Source organism: Bos javanicus, chromosome 29 (genome assembly GCF_032452875.1).
Source record: "Bos javanicus breed banteng chromosome 29, ARS-OSU_banteng_1.0, whole genome shotgun sequence".
Lineage (NCBI taxonomy): Eukaryota > Metazoa > Chordata > Mammalia > Artiodactyla > Bovidae > Bos > Bos javanicus.
In genome coordinates, this window is record NC_083896.1 from 45556894 (window position 1) to 45574537 (window position 17644).

The following is a 17644-nucleotide window of genomic DNA, read 5'->3' on the forward strand; positions in this document are numbered from 1 at the left end:
GCTGGCTCGCTCACTCGAGCTCGGCTCCCCTCCTGCCATCTTCCGTTGCAAAGCATTTCTGGGAGCTGCATGTGGGTGACGCAGCAGCATTGTTCGCAGGCACAGGAAGCCGCGGCTGAGCTCTGGGGCTCGAGAAGGAGCGCAGGGCGCTGCGCGCCGCTCCCTCCGGGTAGCCTGAAAGGTGATCGCCCGATTGCCCTGCCTTAAGTGCCCTGGGAGATTTCAGATTTTTTTTCAATAAACTGGGATTTTTCCTAGAGGCAGAACACCTAACTCCTTCAGCACAACTTCCAATACAGAAAGCAAAACAAAGACGCTGGGGAAACTTCATCCAAGAGCCTCGGCAGCTCCAGAGGACGGGAAACACAAGGTCAGACGGGCGGGCGGGCGGCAGAGCCCTCTTGGTCTGGGGTGTGTGGTGTGTGGAACTGCAGGGACCAGTCTCGGCGGCAGAGAGGCAGGAGAACTGCCTGGCGGCGAGTCCGGGATAGTGCTGAGGTATCGGTGGTGCCGTCGTCACTGCACTTGTTCCCTCTCCCGGTGGAATGTGCTTTCGAATTGGGTCGTTTGCCTTTGGGAGTCTCTTCCCCTTCTCCGCCCAGGCGCCCGCGGTTCTCGTCGCCTTCCTGGGCTGTGGCGGGTGTGGGCTTGCGCTTGAACATTCTCTCATGCCAGGAGGCTAGATAGGCGTAAGCCTTTCCGCACTCCACCCCCACTCCCTGTCCCAAACCCCCTCTGGTGAAGGGTGGTGGCTTCTTTATATGGTTTCTTGAAGGGCCTCAGCTGGAGTCTGCCTTTTTTGATGAAAGCAGGGCGTGCTTGGTTGTATGGCCCCAGTGAAATAGGGCTTGGAAGGAAATCTGCATTTCCCTCCACACCCACGCAGACCCTAGTAACTGAGTCGTGCCTCTGTGAACAGCTGCCCCCACACCCCACACCCTCCACCCCCGCCCCAACACAGACACAATTTACCCACCTACCCTTCCTTGTCCCCCACAGAAATCTAGCAGGTAGACTGCTTTTGGTGATAGTTAGGTCCCTGTTCTACTCTTGAACAATTGTGGATCTTTCTGTGCAGTCTGTTTTGCTGAAAGTGGAAAGTCCCTGTTTGTGGACAGTTCAGTGCTCTAGGGGCGGAGGAAATGGGCAGAGTCCTACTCCGCGGCAGCAGTGCGAAGTGGGGGAGGGGAACTCGCACTGCCTAGCACACATTTTGAATGGACCTGAATTTCTCACCCCAGGGAGATTGGGAGCGGGACGGAGCCTGGTCCCACGTGGCACCGCACCCCGCCTCTTCACCCCTACGCAGTGTGGTGCTAACAGGAGGCTCCAGAATAGGATGCCATAGCAACTCGAAGTAAATAAAACGTCTGCAGAGGAAATCAGTTTGGGGGAGGGAGAGAGGCATCTGGGGGACTTGGCAGAGGGACTTATCCTGGAGGAGCTTCGTGGGTACTAGTTAAAGGGTCTTTCTGAGTCCCAGCTCTGGATCCGGAGCGTGATCCTTAGGTTAAGGATGAAAAAGCTTCGTAGAGAAATGCTTCATGCTTCAAGAGTCCTGGTCTCTAGGCATAGAGCCCACAGGATTCTGAGAATGATTATTTAAAATGGCCCAGGCATGCTGGCCTGTCTAGGATCAAAAGTTTACTTTTTCTTGAAACAGTTGATATCCTGTATACATCTAAAGCAATCAGAAAGAATTGTGTGATTTGTCTTCTGGATTTGTGTGTGTGGGGGTGGTGGTGTTTTGCGGTTGCCATTGCTTTAGGGCTCGTGAGGTCAGGTGAGTAGAGATTTCATTGTGCTAGAAGGTTTGGGACTGAGAAATTTCTGTCTAAAACATAAAAGATTTGTTTCAAAATAATAACCAGTGTGACTCACTTGAGTGGCAGTTTCTTACTGTAGAATTGTTCCTCGAGGCATTCAAACTAGATTGGCTAAAGGCATGAGAACTATTGCCCCTGAGATTGTTGCTGCCTCCTCTATAGGAATAAAGGCAAATAAGTGACCATGTGTGCATATGGGTACATGTGTGTGTGCATGTGGGTGTGAGGGAGAGAGATTTGAGAATGAGATTTCTTTAATCGGCCTTCGAAGAACGGAGTCCTGGGTTGAAATCAAGATGTTAAGACCCTGTTATTCATATTAGCCAATCCTTTTTGTTATTTTTGCCAGTCGGTATTTGATAACGTCGACAGAATGAAGGAATTATTTTAAAATATGATGGTACTCGTTAGCTGGTATAGAAAAGTGAAGAGTTGATGTAAAGTTTTACTGTCATGTATAGAAGTATGTGACAACACTTGACAACGGTAGCCTGGTTACAGTGAGCACACAAAGTGCAGGGTTGGAAGCAAAGGTCAATGTAAAGTCCTGATTGTTTGAGTTCTCTTCCATCTTCTGTTTCGCAGCGGGTCTCTATATGAACGGAAAATGTCGAAAGTTGCCAGCCTGCTCTTCCCCTTGGTGCTTAGGGGAACTGAGGCTAAGTCTGTCTGGATGCTGTTAGGAGTGGTTGACTCTTTGTTCACTGTGTCTCTTCTTCCCCTCTTCTCTCCTGTCTCACCCTTAGGTTTTGCTGGAGGAACTTGCCAACAGTGATCCCAAGTTAGCCCTCACTGGAGTCCCTATAGTACAGTGGCCGAAAAGGGATAAGGTAAGAAACCATTCTTCAAGCCGCTGAAACATTTTGCTGGCTAACTATTACCATTCCAGGAAGAAAAAGAACAACCAGAGGCAGACAGGTTTTGGTGCATTAATGTGAACTGACAGAAAATCATTACTCAGTTCTGTTTTGACTCTTCAGTCAAGCTATCTTTGGAGGTGACTCTCTTAACAGACTGTCAAACTAGAAGACCTGCCTCCAAGTTCAGATGCCAGCGTGTACATTTGTTCACCAGAGTGGATTGGTTCCTATCCTTCTGCCCCAGTGACTCAATTCTTTTTATAGATCTGATGTAAAATTAGTTAAAATAATTAGATATACATTTAAAAGGCTAGAACGTTTCTTCATTGGAGTGAGACCACACTCTGAAGGTTCCCCTTGATTTGGACTTTGCAGTATTGAATTGAGAAGGGACGAAAACAGCTACCCATTAGTTAATAGATTGTGGCTTATGAATTTTCATGTCCCTTCAGTCAGGTCCTATATAATTCTATCCCATATTGTCCTTTGTCAAGATCAGTCATAGAATTCTGATCTTGGTCGTGAGTCTGGCAAATAAATTAGGCTCTTCTTTGTTTCCCAGCTACAACTTGCAGAGCCATCACATCCCAGGAACATTTAGGCAAAATATAAAGGTGTGTGTCTAAAATATGTCTTTGAAGAAGCACTTCCTCCTTCCTCAGTGCTTCTGTCCCACTTGGCTTCTGCTTGGCCACCTGGGGCTGCCGCAAAGCAGGTTAGTCCTTTCTGGCCCTGGCTGTTGAGTGTTTTGTGTCCAAAAAGTGTTTAAGGCGCAGTGGAAGTTAAAGAAGTGGAAGACACAGTCCTTGTTCTTAAAAAGATCACCGGCAAGGTAAAATACAGGTGCTAAAATTATAAGCGTATACCTGAGAAATTCATTCATGTTCAGCTGTTATTGGAGTGTCTGCTAGGTGCCAGAACTGTAGGGTTGAATTAGAATAATAAAGAATAAGACTTGTTGCTCCTTCAAGTAGTTTCCTGTCTTCTTCAGAAGTGTATTCGGAGTAATAATATTCAGGATAAGGAAATATTGGAGGGCCCCTGCAATGCCTTTGGCACATAGAAAGCTTCAGGGAAGGGCAGATCAACCGAGTGAGAGGGACGTGGCTGAAGTAGTCTGAAGGGATTGGCAAACTTTTTTTGTGAAGATAACGTGTAGGTAATAAATGTAATAAAGATGATAATTTTTTAAATTTTGCAGGCTATTCAATCTGTTGCAGTTTCTCAGTTCTGCCACTTCACCATGGACAAAACAAAAATGAGCATGGTTTTGTGCCAATAAGATTTTGTTTACAAAAACAGCCTGTGGGCGATTTGCCCTCAGGCCATAGTTTGCCAGGCCATATCATCATCTGCCCACTCCAGTCCTCACTGCTTTCTCTTTCCAGCTTAAATTCCCAACCCGGCCAAAGGTGCGGGTTCCTACTATCCCCATCACAAAGCCTCACACTATGAAACCAGCGCCGCGGTTAACACCTGTGCGCCCAGCCGCTGCTTCTCCCATCGTGTCTGGAGCCAGACGGAGACGAGTGCGATGTCGAAAATGCAAAGCCTGCGTGCAGGGAGAGTGTGGTGTTTGTCACTACTGCAGGGACATGAAGAAGTTTGGGGGGCCTGGTCGCATGAAGCAGTCCTGTGTTCTCCGGCAGTGCTTGGCAGTGAGTGATCTGCTGGGTAAAGAATATGGGGGAGGGGTGTGGTGCCGGGGGTGGGGCTGGAATATACATATAGTATAGACCCGCAGAGCTGGAAAGAAAAGATTCTGCTGTCTATGGCTTTTTTCATTTTGCCCCTTTTGTCTCTGGATTTAGAAGGAAGATGTCTGATATTTAACATAATCTAATTTTTGCCTAATTTTCAAATGAGAGACTAGTGTTTGAAGGACAGATCACTGCAGTCCGTTCCCTCTTTAAGTGGATTAGAAAGGAAGGACCTGGGAGGCCAAGGATAGGCCAACTGAAAATAAACTGATCCCTGTTGGTCTCTACTCAGCTGGTTGACTCTTCTATCTTCTTTAGTCATTTTCCTGCCAAAACCTCTCTTCTCTCCACCTCATCTCCATTCTCTCTTAAGTGTTTACTGGAGAATTGCAGGAACCAAATTGTCCACCTTCAGTTAAAGGGAAGCTGAATGATAAGGATCTAAGCTTGGTTTCTGTCTTTGTCCTCTTATAGCCCAGACTGCCTCACTCTGTCACATGTTCCCTCTGTGGAGAGGTGGATCAAAATGAGGAGACACAGGACTTTGAGAAGAAACTCATGGAATGCTGTATCTGCAATGAGATTGTTCATCCTGGCTGCCTCCAGGTGAGGAGAGGCCTAAGGGGCCCATGAGGTAACAGAGTGTCTCAAGACTCTGAGTGGAGCAGAGGAGAGTGGGACATCTGTCACAAGGGGCTGCTGAGGGTCACAGAGGGGTCTAACATCTGTTCTTGATTCAGTGTCTGTATTCAGTGTTGGGGACCGTACTAGACCCTGAGGCTAAACTAGTACAGAAAATAGTCTTGGTTTCTGCTCTCATGGAGCTTACAGGCTGGCCTTGGTGGGTATGTTTGGAGTCCCCAGCCATCGTGGAATAGCGTAATTTTGGAATGCCTCACATTTTTAAAGTGTCTCTATTACATACTTCATTGTGTCCGTGGGTTATTAGTTCCTGAAAGATGGTGAGAGTAATACTGTCAGCTGACGTTTAGTGTGTGTTGAGTCTGTGTCAGGCTCTGTGCATACCTGGGGTAGTGCACTACCCCAGGTAACAATAGGAATTCTGTGGGAATCCAGTGTTTAGAATTATGGGCGTACACTGCTAAAGGCCCGGGTTCCATCCCTGGTTGGGAACTACGATCCCACAAACCACACAACACAGCTCGGCAAAAAAAAAGGGGGGGGGGGTAATAAGGAGGTTTAAGCCTTAACCTCAGATATTGAGTCAACTCTTCTATCATGGACCTTGGGCTGAGGTGTGTTCAAAAGCTCCCCAAGAGATTCTAATGTGCAGCCAGAATGGAGAAGCACAGTTTTATATGACTCCTCATTTAATCTTGAAGACAACTCTGTGAAATTGGGTCTATCTTAGATTTTCTGTAAATCTAAATTACATTGGTTGGTGCTGGTCTTTCTTGGTCTTTCTGAAGGTGTCAACTATGTCATGACTGCCACCTGGCTGACAATGATTATATAAGACACTGTTAATTGTGAGAAGCAGCCCAGTTTCAGACAATTCAAATGTGAAAAAATACGTATCTTGGATTTGATAAAATAGGGTATAAAATAGGGTATTATCATCATCATGATGACAATGGTTGGTACAAAGTGTTTACTACATGCCACACATTTTTCTAAGCATTTTATATAATATTTAATCCATTTAATCCTCACCATTACCATGTAAGGTGGATATTGTTATTTATCCTCACCCAACAGTTGAGTCATAGAGACCTGGTTACTAGTCTCCAAACCAAAGCCATAACTGCATCATAACCATTATGCCCCACACTCAAGATCATACTGGCACCATTCCTGTATGTTCACTTCCTTTTACAGAGTGGCATGGGACCCTCAGGAGAAGGTATGTGTCAGAGGAAGAGACTCCAGATTGGCTCAGACTCTTGGGAATCTTCTCTTGAAGGCTAAATTTGATCAGAGTGAGGGTGGCCAGTATCCCACTGGCTGAGAGTGAGGCCAAATGGCTCTTGATTTTGTTTTTTTTTTTCCTCCCCTGTAGACCAGTGGGTTTAGGAGTGAGTAACTCTTTCCAACCCTATGTCTGTGTTACTGTTTGATAAAAGAAACTTAAGAGACAGATTGGGTTTTGTCTGTTTCTTAAATGAGACAGATTTTTAATAACCTCTCTCTGCCTGTAGATGGATGGAGAGGGGTTGCTTAATGAGGAATTGCCAAATTGCTGGGAGTGTCCAAAGTGCTACCAAGAGGACAGCTCAGAAAAAGCCCAGGTAAGGGAACGTTTCCAGTCTCGCACTGTGAGAAGGAAGCAAGTGTCAAGTTTAGAAATAACGTTTGCCTTTGCATGTTTTTTCTGACCCAGGAGATTATTTTTTTGTTTGCTATCTTTTTTCCCCTTTGTTTAGCTATTTTTGAGTTGTGAATTTTGTTTTTTTGCATTATTGAATATTGTTCCCCCGGGACTCTGCAAATTCTCAGTGTTCTTCTACACCCTGGGGCCCTTGGAAAAGAGGAGCCACAGCCAGGCTGTTTGAGGAGGGAAATGAGGTGAGCATGGTCTGTGAGGAATGAAACTTGAGGGGAGGCAGCGACCTGAGTCAGCTGGTACATACAGTCGTACCCTAGAGTTTCCAGTTGCACGGGTTCACATTTTTGTCTGCTTCACCTTTGTGGCACAAAGTCCTGCCCTTGTGCCCAGTTGTGTCCTACAGAGGCAGTCCCTCTTCTGGAGAGAACCAGTGCCGTGACCTTGGCCCCAAGCTACTATGGTTGCTTGTCAGTAGCCACCAGTAATGTCAGAGGGCCAGAAGGACTGGTCTCTCAGGCCAGGAAGACACGATCTGCTAAGGGCATGCACAGAGGCGGCCATTGGCCTCAGGCCAGTCATCATGCTCTGGCGGTCTCCTCCAGGTACCCTGTACAGGAGAGTAGGAACACGTTTCCTTGTTTCTTTTGGTTTTTTTTTTTCCTATTTCTTCCCACTCAGGCACTGAGGTCATTGAACTTCTCAGTCTAAATAGGTCTGAGGACACGGATTTCTGGAGTTGACGAGTGCTAGAGTTCTCATTGGAGAAGGCAGTGGCACCCACTCCAGTGCTCTTGCCTGAAGAATCCTATGGACGGAGGAGCCTGGTAGCTGCAGTCCATGGGGTCACTAAGAGTCGGACATGACTGAGCGACTTCACTTTCACTTTTCACTTTCATGCGTTGGAGAAGGAAATAGCAACCTAATCCAGTGTTCTTGCCTGGAGAATCACAGGGAAGGTGGAGCCTGGTGGGCTGCCGTCTATGGGGTCACACAGAGTCTGACACGACTGAAGCAATTTAGCAGCAGCAGGGTTATCGTTTCAAGTTCTTCTAACTAGCAGCAGGTTCTTGTAGTAGTAACTTTTACTTTTGTCTTCTTCACTGGTGGTGGTGGTGGGTGCTTGCTGTAGCAGACAGGTTGGCAGATACTATATTTAGTGTTACCTTCTAATGCCTTATAAAAGCCAGCATCCAAAAGTTGCTTGTTCTCTTTCAGCCACAGTGATCTAAGAATATAAGGACAAAAGGGAGCAGAATAGTTGCAGAGGAACATAGAACATCTCCTTAAGGGAGTCTGACCTGCTGCTTTGATACTCAGTGGAACATGGTGGTCAGGCTTCATTGCATCATAGCCAAGGTGGGCTCCAGGAAGGGACAGGGGACCAGAGAGCACAGGTGGCAGAGGGTGAGGTGTGCTTTTATTGTGGGATACTGGCTTCACCAAACTCGAATTCCTCATTTTCATCCTGAGGAGATTCCTCCAGGAGCAGTGTGGCTTCTCATTCTAGGCTTAATCTCTCACCTGTGGTTGGTCTCACGGGACAGCACGGGGTGCTGAGTAGAAACAGCCTGGCAGGGTCACACTCAGACCCTGTATAGGGCTAAAAGTCAGTAGGTTTACTGCTATCAGAATCTGCATCCTAGTTCAAACGTGTATATTTAGACTGTTTTTCTTCCAGCAGAAGCGTCTCTTGGGTGAAGAGCTGAATTAGAGGCAGAATTTAAAATGGTCAGATTGCGTAGGGGTAGGAGTTGCAGCCTCTTTAAAGGATTTCTTTACCCAGAGAATTATAACTAAAAAGTTGGGACAGGAAATGAGTAAGGCAGGCTTTGGAATCATGTAGCTCAAATGTGGATCCCATTCCTCTGTACTTGGACACAGGCCTTTCTGTCACAGGTAGATTTCCCAAGCAACTTATTTTGAGGGTTTTGCTCTATAATCAGCTGCCTTGATCACAGATGTGAGCTCAGTTACAGTCTGGTTTGCAGACAGTGAGATGACCACCCTGCAGCACACACAGGTCCCTCCCCCATAGAAAAGCAGCAGCCTGCCCTCTGCTAGTCCCCGAGAGCAGCAGAGAGGCTGACCCGGTAAGTTCAGAGGGTCTTGAAGAAAGGAGACACTGACACGGCGTTTGCGGGCCTGTTTTGCAGAAGCGGAAAATGGAAGAGAGTGACGAAGAAGCCGTGCAAGCCAAAGTCCTCCGGCCCCTGCGGAGCTGCGACGAGCCCCTCACGCCCCCACCTCACTCGCCCACCTCCATGCTGCAGCTCATCCACGACCCGGCCTCCCCCCGGGGCGTGGTGACTCGGTCATCTCCTGGGGCCGGCCCCAGCGACCACCACAGTGCCAGCCGCGATGAGCGCTTCAAACGGCGGCAGTTGCTGCGGCTGCAGGCCACAGAGCGCACCATGGTACGGGAAAAGGAGAACAATCCCAGCGGCAAAAAGGAGCTGTCTGAAGTTGAGAAAGCCAAGATCCGGGGATCGTACCTCACTGTCACGCTGCAGAGGCCCACCAAAGAGCTCCACGGGACATCCATTGTGCCCAAGCTGCAGGCCATCACGGCCTCCTCTGCCAACCTTCGCCATTCCCCCCGTGTGCTGGTCCAGCACTGCCCAGCCCGAACCCCCCAGCGCGGGGATGAGGAGGGGCTGGGGGGAGAGGAGGAGGACGAGGAGGAGGAGGAGGAGGAAGATGACAGTGCAGAGGAGGGGGGTGCGGCCAGGCTGAATGGCCGGGGCAGTTGGGCTCAGGATGGAGACGAAAGCTGGATGCAGCGGGAGGTCTGGATGTCTGTCTTCCGCTACCTCAGCCGCAGAGAACTTTGTGAATGTATGCGAGTGTGCAAGACGTGGTATAAATGGTGAGCAGGGCTACAGGGATCAGGCACAGGGGTATGGGCGTAGGTGGCAGCTTTCCATGTGAGAACAGCATGTGTCTTGGCTCCTGGAGGCTGGTTGGGCCCTAAAGGATTAAATCCACCCAGTCTGTTTCCCAGACACAGGGGTCCTCTTGAAAGATGTGGCCGGCCGTGCCTGCAGGTGTCATCAGGGAAATCTGGCCCTTGGCCCCTTCTCCCTGCTCTGTACTTTCCCGTCTTTCCTTACTGGACTTTGAATGGATTTGTACCTTGGGGCTTGGGGGTGGGTACGGTGTGTCCTAAAACTTCGGAGTCATGATCCCCCTGCCCCCAGTTAGTTGAACACATCATGCATTTGTTATGCCAGTCACTCCTGGGGCTGGGGACACAGACGACTGCTCTTACACCCCTGCCCCATTACGTCTCCATCTCCTGAGAAAGGTATACGTGCTTTCCAGAAACTTTGCAGGTGCTCACAGGCTCACAGTTTTCCACAGTTCTAATTCTCATACTCTAAACCTAGGCCAGAATACCTTTCTCCAGCAAGCAAGGTTCAGTTTTGAGGCTTCCTGAGACTTTGTTGTCCTTCTTAGTGAAACCTGTCATTTCTTCTCAAGTTAGACATTAAGACCTAAGGGAGCATCCCTAGAGGTGATGAACAAAGATTTCCATTGGACACTGTTTTTCCTTAACTTCCTAAACCCTAGGATAAATCCTTTATATCTGGGTCAAATCCTGTTACGGTCGTTTTCAAAGTGTGATGCCCAAACCAGTGTCGTACCTGGGACCTTGTTAGAAACGCAGGTTTTCAGGGCATATCTCAGACCTGCTGATCAGGACCTTGAGGGTGGGGCTGGGCAATCTGTTTTTAATAAATTCTCCACCAGAGGATTCTGATACACATTAAAAATTTGAGGTCCAGGGCTCTTGTTTTTGCCATACAAGTTTCACGTGCCCTGGGTGAAGTTTTCAGTCTCTAAGTGAAGACGCCATTGTTGCAACCATGAGTTTACGTCCCAAATCTGCATTGACATGTGACCTCCAGATTCTCCTGATACTTTTGTCTTTGTAGGGCTCAGTGGTGGCTCTGTCCCTCAGTTTCTAGGCCGAGCCACATAAGACTCCCATTATATGCCATCTCCTCTTGCCCTGCCAGCCAGACGCTGAGCCAGGCTGGGCTGTAAAATATTAAAGAGAAGCCGCGTGTTGCAGTGCTATTTGTGGCCTGTGGATTTGTCGCGGAAAGGCAGGCCTCTCCCTTTCTGTTCTGATGTAGACTGGCTACAAAGTAAAGATAGCACTGAGGCAGAAACCTAAGGGTGGTGGAGGACTCTCCAGGCCTGATTTTAATAAAGAGCCTCTTGCGACCTGATAATGAAATGGGCTCTTTTTGGAGTTCAAGGCACAATGAGCTGGATGTGCCAAGTAGCACCACTCTGCGTCTCAGGCGGCTGGGAGAGACTTTGAGGAGAGTAGAGGGAAACCTAGTAACTTCTAGCAGTAAGAAGTCAAGAAATTTTTTTAATGTTCCTTTGTATACACTTTGGTGGGAGCCATACCATTTTAATGCAAATGAGGGGTTATAGTATATTGTTTTACTGTGTGTCCCTGACAGTCGCTCTGTGCTCTCAACCTGGCCAAAGTAAATTGGGGTGGACTGGTCAAGTAATCTCTCTTCGCTGAGGCAAGAAATGGCAAGGCATGATCCTTACATGCATGAAGAAGCATCTAGGGAGGGAGATCTCCAAGGCTCTGCTTTTCCCAGAAGCCTCCAGCAGCCTGTGGTGAAGTTCCTCTGACAAGGGATGTGAGGTCTTGACAGCTGGTTCTCTTTCCTTCTGTTACAGGTGCTGCGACAAGAGACTTTGGACAAAAATTGACTTGAGTAGGTGTAAGGCTATTGTACCCCAGGCTCTCAGTGGCATCATCAAGAGGCAGCCAGTTAGCCTTGACCTCAGTTGGACCAACATCTCCAAAAAACAGCTGACATGGCTCGTCAATAGGCTGCCAGGTGAGCAGGCCCATGCTGTCCTTCCAGGGGCCCAGGGCCGGCGGGGAAAGCTGCATTATTGGCAGCGCTATTTAGAATTGCTTTCGGGCAATTTAGGGCAACAGTCTGTGCCATCGTTGCCTTTCTGCTTGGCAAGAAACCTGGCCGGTCCCACCTTAACTGCCAGTCCCCAGGGTGCCACTGTGGGCTGGCGGGTCAGGTGCTACCGCCAGCTCTGCAGGTCTTCTCGGTGTAGTCTCTGAAGAGAGGATTTGAGTTAAGATGTCGCCTTGATTAGCCCCTTGTAAGGATTCCCTTAAGCACTTTGAGGTCTTAGAAGTCACACACACTTGTTACTCTGCTGGAAACCAAGCAATCCATTTTACCACCAGAGTTAGATGTAATTTAGGAGGGCAAAGAAGTTTTTGAGCAGGATTACTAGAATAAGTTTAGGATATGGTCCCTTCCTCCATTCGGCTGGGGATCTGTTTACCTTGGTCAGATCAGCTGGTAGTTGAGGCTTTGGACAGCTGGTAGAGTGTGTTACTGCATGTCTGTCTCCTTCCGTTGCAGGACTGAAAGACCTCCTCCTAGCAGGCTGCTCCTGGTCTGCAGTCTCTGCCCTCAGCACCTCCAGCTGCCCCCTTCTCAGGACCCTTGATCTTCGGTGGGCAGTAGGAATCAAGGACCCTCAAATTCGGGACTTGCTGACTCCACCGGCGGATAAACCGGGTATGCTCTAGGCCTGACTTCCCTGTGCTCCTTTCAGCATTCCCAGAAGCTCAGGTAGTCCCAGAAATGACACTGTTGAAAAGTAGAAAAGTGGAAGTTGAAAACAGGACGATGGCCTATGTACAAGTACAGTTAACTATTTACAGATAGCTACCTGCAAAGAAAGGAGTAAGTCCGTTTTGTGGGTCAGTGGAGTTTGGGGGTTAGAGAGTATAAGCCTGAGGAAGTCTGGGAAGGCATCATGGTTGAGGTGGAACGTTGAAGCCTGTTTCCCTGATGGTCTAGAAAAGTGTGGGAGTGTGGGAAGGAGAGGAGCATTCCACACATACCCCTTTGCTGTGTGAGTGAGGCACAATCCAGCAGCTGGGAAGAAAGAAAACGTGTTTGGTTTCCTGGAAACGGCCCCCACACACTGCTCGCTCCCTGAAGGCAGGGCTGGGTGTGGGCAGTTCTGCTTGTTAACCCCTGCACAGCCCAGCCAGCAAATATCCATGACTGAAGCTGCCTGCAGCTTGAGCTGAACTAGAGTTAAGGGTCTGGATCTAGGTCCTTCTCTTGCCTGTGCAGGCCAGGACAATCGCAGCAAGCTCCGGAACATGACCGACTTCCGGCTGGCAGGCCTTGACATCACAGACGCCACGCTTCGTCTCATCATTCGCCACATGCCCCTCCTGTCTCGACTCGACCTCAGTCACTGCAGCCACCTGACAGACCAGTCCTCCAATCTGCTCACCGCTGTTGGGTCTTCCACTCGTTACTCCCTCACAGAGCTCAACATGGCAGGTATGGCACTGCCATGTTCTGTGACAGATGGTCCCCTGCCCTTTGGAAGCCCAGCCCTTCTTGGAGTTTGACCAGTAGAACAGAAAGAACATGGGCTGTTGACTAAACCGTGTTAATTCGTTTCCTCACATGTGGACAAGACATGGAACTCTGTTCCTTTTGTAACTGGTGGGGACCAAGGCCTTGAGCAGTTGTCAGGTGCCTAAGAATACAGCCAGCACCCAGCTGCAGGTTGGGCAGCTTTGCAGTGCAGGGAGTACGGTGGCAGGGGCCTTCCGAGGCTGCCGTGCTGATGGCATATCTGGTCTCTGAGCCAGGTAGTTACGGGGAAAAGAGGGACTTTTGTTTAGCCTTTTGAGGAAAGCTGGGGAATTGAGCGTCAGAAGCAGGCTCCTTTGAGTGTGTGTACGCAGCATTGTCCTTGTGGTCACTTTCCCCCCAGGTTGCAATAAACTGACAGACCAGACCCTGATCTACCTACGGCGCATCGCCAACGTCACCTTGATCGACCTTCGAGGATGCAAGCAGATCACTCGAAAAGCCTGCGAGCACTTCATCTCAGACTTGTCCATCAACAGTCTGTACTGCCTGTCTGACGAGAAGCTGATACAGAAGATCAGCTAAGACACACCCAGCCCAGACTGAACAGGAAACCGATCTTCCCCCTGACTCCCCAGCCAGGAGAGCCTCTCTCCCCGCCCCTGCACGGGCTCCGAGGCCAGCGTCACACTCCCTCTCTGCTCTCCTGTCCCTTGAGCCCTCCCCTTACAGTCAGGGCAGAGAGAGGGGTGGACCCCAGGCTTACCGGCCTGTTCCTCTCCCTCCTAAGGAGAAGGGAGTAGCAAATTGATCCAAGGGGAAAGCGCAGGCTGTGTGCTGTCACAGTGCCTGCTTGCTTGCTCACCCGCCCACTCACTCGTCGGCCAGGAGGCCGGGTTCTCACTTTGGGGTGTCTGTGCAGCCATCACCTGCACTGGGCCCTGGGGCCCTCCTCCCCCCATCCATGGTCCCCAGCAGTGCCTGGTTCTGAGCAAACTCCCAGGGAAGAAAGCGGCCCTGTCTCCGTGGCCAGGTTCTCCTCGTGGTGTCCAGTGCGTGTCTCTCCTCCGTCACACTCTCCCGACTTACGCAGGAGGGGCCAGTGGCCCCAGGAAGGCCAGACCCATGCAGATCACACTGGTGCTGTTGAGGTGTCCACACCTCTTGTCTGTGTCTGTGCTCTCCCTCCTCTCCTTGTAGCTTGATCCTGTCCGATGCTCACGGTAGTTCACAGAATGAGGTTCCCCCACCCCAGACTTTCCTGCTAGTTTCTATGAAGTCCTTGTTGCACTTATTGGGGTTGAGGCTCTTCAGAGGAGCTGGAACTGTCTACCCCAGGGACACCCAATTTTACTGCTTCCCAGGCAGATCCTGAGACAGGCACCACCGTCTCCCCATCCCTTCCCTCTTTGGCCTGCCCTACCCTTTTTCACACTTTCCTTTATTCCCACCTGAATAGGGCTTTCCCTAGATGTCTATCCTCAGAGGGAGCAGCCTGTCTCCCCCAGCTGGGGGGTCAGAGAACTAGGCCAAGTCCCCACCTGCCCCTGGGCAGGCTCCAGGCCTCGGGTCCTGTAGCCATCCGAGCCCACGCCTGTGTCTAGCCTCAGCGGCTCACTGATCCGGCGCCTTCGGAGGGGTGGGGAGTCCTGCTTAGAAGCCAGTCACCTGCCCTCTGCCTGCAGCCATGGAAGGGGGTGTGCATGTGCCTCTGTGTGTGTGGCTGAGTGTATTAAGCGTGTGTGTGGAGGGAAGGAGGGGAGCCTGGCGTCTCCCGCTCCACTGCCCTGTGTCGAGCCCCATCAGCTGCCCCCTCTTACTTTGCATTGAACGGCCTGTCCAAAGATCCTCTCTCTAGGGCAGCAGAGAGCTTTTTGCACTTTAAAAAAAAAAAAAAATGGAACGAAAGGTCGGGATTTCTTTTGGGTCAATATTTAAGTGTGTGAGGAGATGCTCAGTAGCAGCAGCCTGTGGCAAGAGCTGATAAACGATAGACGCGGGTTTGCACTCCGCTCCCCATCCGAAAGGAAGGCGATAGCACAACCTTGCCCCACCATCTGGAACCCAGCCCATCCCCTCCCGGCCCCTTTCCTGTAGCCCAGCCTCAGGCTCTCCTCCTCCTGAAGCCCTGTGGGGGAGGGGAAGGAGCCCAGGCACCTGGGGTCTGAAGTGTGAGCCACCCCAAGGAGAGACGCCACGTGCCCCCTTGCCACTTCCAAAGCAATAGAGGCAGAGGGGTCCCTCTTTGCCACCTAGCCCAGCTTTGACCCTGGCATTGACTGGCCTCCTGAGAGAAAATTGGGTCTTGGGAGGGGGTGGCATTGTGTCGGTTTCTTCCAATCTGCTGATTCTCTTGCTGCACCTTAAAAGCAGCAGTCTGCTCCCCTGACCCTCTGCCCCTTTCATTGGTCTCCAGGCCTCAGCCACCTGGGGCTGAAACCTTGAGGAAATGCCAGTGACTTATTCCAGAGTGCCTCAGTTAGGGGAACTTCTCTGTCAAGAACCCTGGGTATTGAGCAAAAACCTTATTAATGTTATTGTTAATGACCTATAATTGGAAGCTTCCTGCCTTTTTTCGGTTGCTCCTGTGGAAAATACTGAAAAGATGACTTTGTTTTGCTTTCTTGTCTTTTTATAAAAGGGGAGGTGGAGAGACCCCCTCAGAGCAGGGATTGTTCCGGGAGAGTGCCTCTGACTTTGGGACATCTCACCCATAGAGATTTCCAAGCTGATGGTTTGTTTTGGGCTTTGGCTTTTATTTTTGTTGTTTTGCGTTTGGAAAAACGAGCATTTTTACTGCGCACGTAAGTCGGTGAGAGGAAAAGGGAACCCAGGAATGGCAGCCAGTGGGCTTTGCTGGGCTTCCCTTTCTCTGGAACTGTGAGGGAGAAAATGGTTTTTAGAGGTGAGGGTTGGTCTGTGTGGAGGACAGAAATGTCTCTCTTTGGGGACAGAGGAACCCGGGAGTTCCACCAAATTTCCTGCCATCTGCTCGTAGACACAGCCTTGCCAGGAGAGCCTGCCCTCCGCAGACCACAGGACCAGACACCCTGCCTCCATCTTTCCAAGCACCGGGGCGAAAAACCACAAAGGAAAGGAAGAAAATTTATATATATATATATATATATATAATATAAAATCACTTGGTGATTAAAAAAAAATAACTGCTCCATAAATAAAACTCCTAAAGTCACTATGTTTAAAGGGTTTGGTTGTGTTTTTGTTTTCCGAGAAATATTGTAAATATATATTTTTTTGTTGCTGGTTTAGAGTCAATCTCCAATGTTGTGCTAAAAAAAAAAAAAATGTAAGCATTAAGAGGACAAGTCACGCTATCTCAGTTGACACATTGGGGTTATTCGGGGCCAGGGAAAGGAGGAAAGCTAGGCGGACTTTTGTTTTCTAAACGTTCTCCACTATTGGTTTTACAAAGAGCAAGGACATCTTTCCTCTGACATATGGGAATGGGAGATATTTGTGTAATAAAAATTTTTAAAACAAAAAAAGAAATAGCCTCCAGTGGGAAATATTTTTATTTGGGTTTTTTTTTTTTTTTTAAATAAAAAGGCTTTCAAAACCAAAACAAAAATACCAAAAACTTTTCTGCCTTGGTGTGTGTGTGTGCGTGCATGCGAAAGAGGAAGTCTGGAGGTGCTGCAGCCTCTCCCCCCACCCCCCACCAGCCCCGCAGTTCCTCCCCCATCCCTGAGTGGCAACGGAAGTGCTGTGTGCTTCTGTGACTTGCTTTGCCTTCTTTTTTTTTAACGTCTGAAAGCAGCACTTGCTTAAATTTTACAGCATCAAAGGGAACTTTTTAATAGATGTGGAAATTTAGGCATAGGATTACCTGATCCCGACTCCTCCCCACAAGGCGGTGCCTGGAGAGGTGCTGCAGAGTTCTTGGGGAGAGCTGGAAGGACTGTGTGGTGCTCCCCTATGTACAGGCCTGAGGATTTCTATTCTGGCCATCCCTGGAGAGCCAGTAGCCAAGGCCACGGCCAACCTCCACCCACTGCAGCTACAGAACAAGCCTCTCAAGGACAGTGCCTGCTCGAGGCCACCAAGAAAGGTCTGTATCCGGCTCCATCGGCATTTGTCCCACTGGGTCCTGCCTGTTGAGTACAAGCTTCCAGCGTTTAGACGAGTGTCCTGCATGCTGCCCGCTGTTGACCTCAGACCTGACTGTGCCACCTCAGGAGAGCTGAGGTGATGCCCAGGAGGTCCCAAGAAGGCTCGCATCTCTCCCTTAAGGGATCTGGGGGGCTCCTGCCCATCCTCCTCGCCGAGCTGTTAAGGACCATCTCCAATTCTGTGCATCCTGGAAGAGGGATCCTGGACAGTCAGCCGATTCCATTTCCCAAGGATGGCTGCGATTGTGGCCGTTTTTGACGTTGGCCAAGGAAGGCAGAGTGTCTATTATGCCTTCTAAACATCACAGAAACCCATCTACCTCTTTATAACTTCATGCCTGCCACCCTAGTTGAAGCTACCATTTTCCAGAACCTTGACTCCAGCAAGAGCCCTGAGACTTCTCAGCCTGCAGTCCAACCCCCATCTGCCTTGT

At 49.6% G+C, this 17644-nt stretch overlaps 1 protein-coding gene across 6 annotated transcripts in view; it reads left to right on the plus strand.

The window, feature by feature from the left end:
• The window catches only part of KDM2A (lysine demethylase 2A), a 92615-nt gene extending 76331 nt beyond the window's left edge, over positions 1 to 16284 (plus strand). For 5 of the 6 annotated variants that reach the window (XM_061407137.1, XM_061407138.1, XM_061407135.1 and 2 more), the window contains 10 exons: positions 2573 to 2656; positions 4075 to 4344; positions 4861 to 4992; positions 6546 to 6635; positions 6844 to 6912; positions 8827 to 9539; positions 11384 to 11547; positions 12100 to 12258; positions 12826 to 13041; positions 13484 to 16284. In XM_061407137.1, coding sequence (XP_061263121.1) covers positions 2573 to 2656; positions 4075 to 4344; positions 4861 to 4992; positions 6546 to 6635; positions 6844 to 6912; positions 8827 to 9539; positions 11384 to 11547; positions 12100 to 12258; positions 12826 to 13041; positions 13484 to 13665 — 2079 coding nt within the window. In that variant the 3' untranslated portion in view covers positions 13666 to 16284. The remainder of the gene's footprint in view (positions 1 to 2572; positions 2657 to 4074; positions 4345 to 4860; positions 4993 to 6545; positions 6636 to 6843; positions 6913 to 8826; positions 9540 to 11383; positions 11548 to 12099; positions 12259 to 12825; positions 13042 to 13483) is intronic. The other variant, XM_061407140.1, reaches the window with a different exon arrangement.
• The last annotated feature ends 1360 nt before the right edge of the window (positions 16285 to 17644 follow it).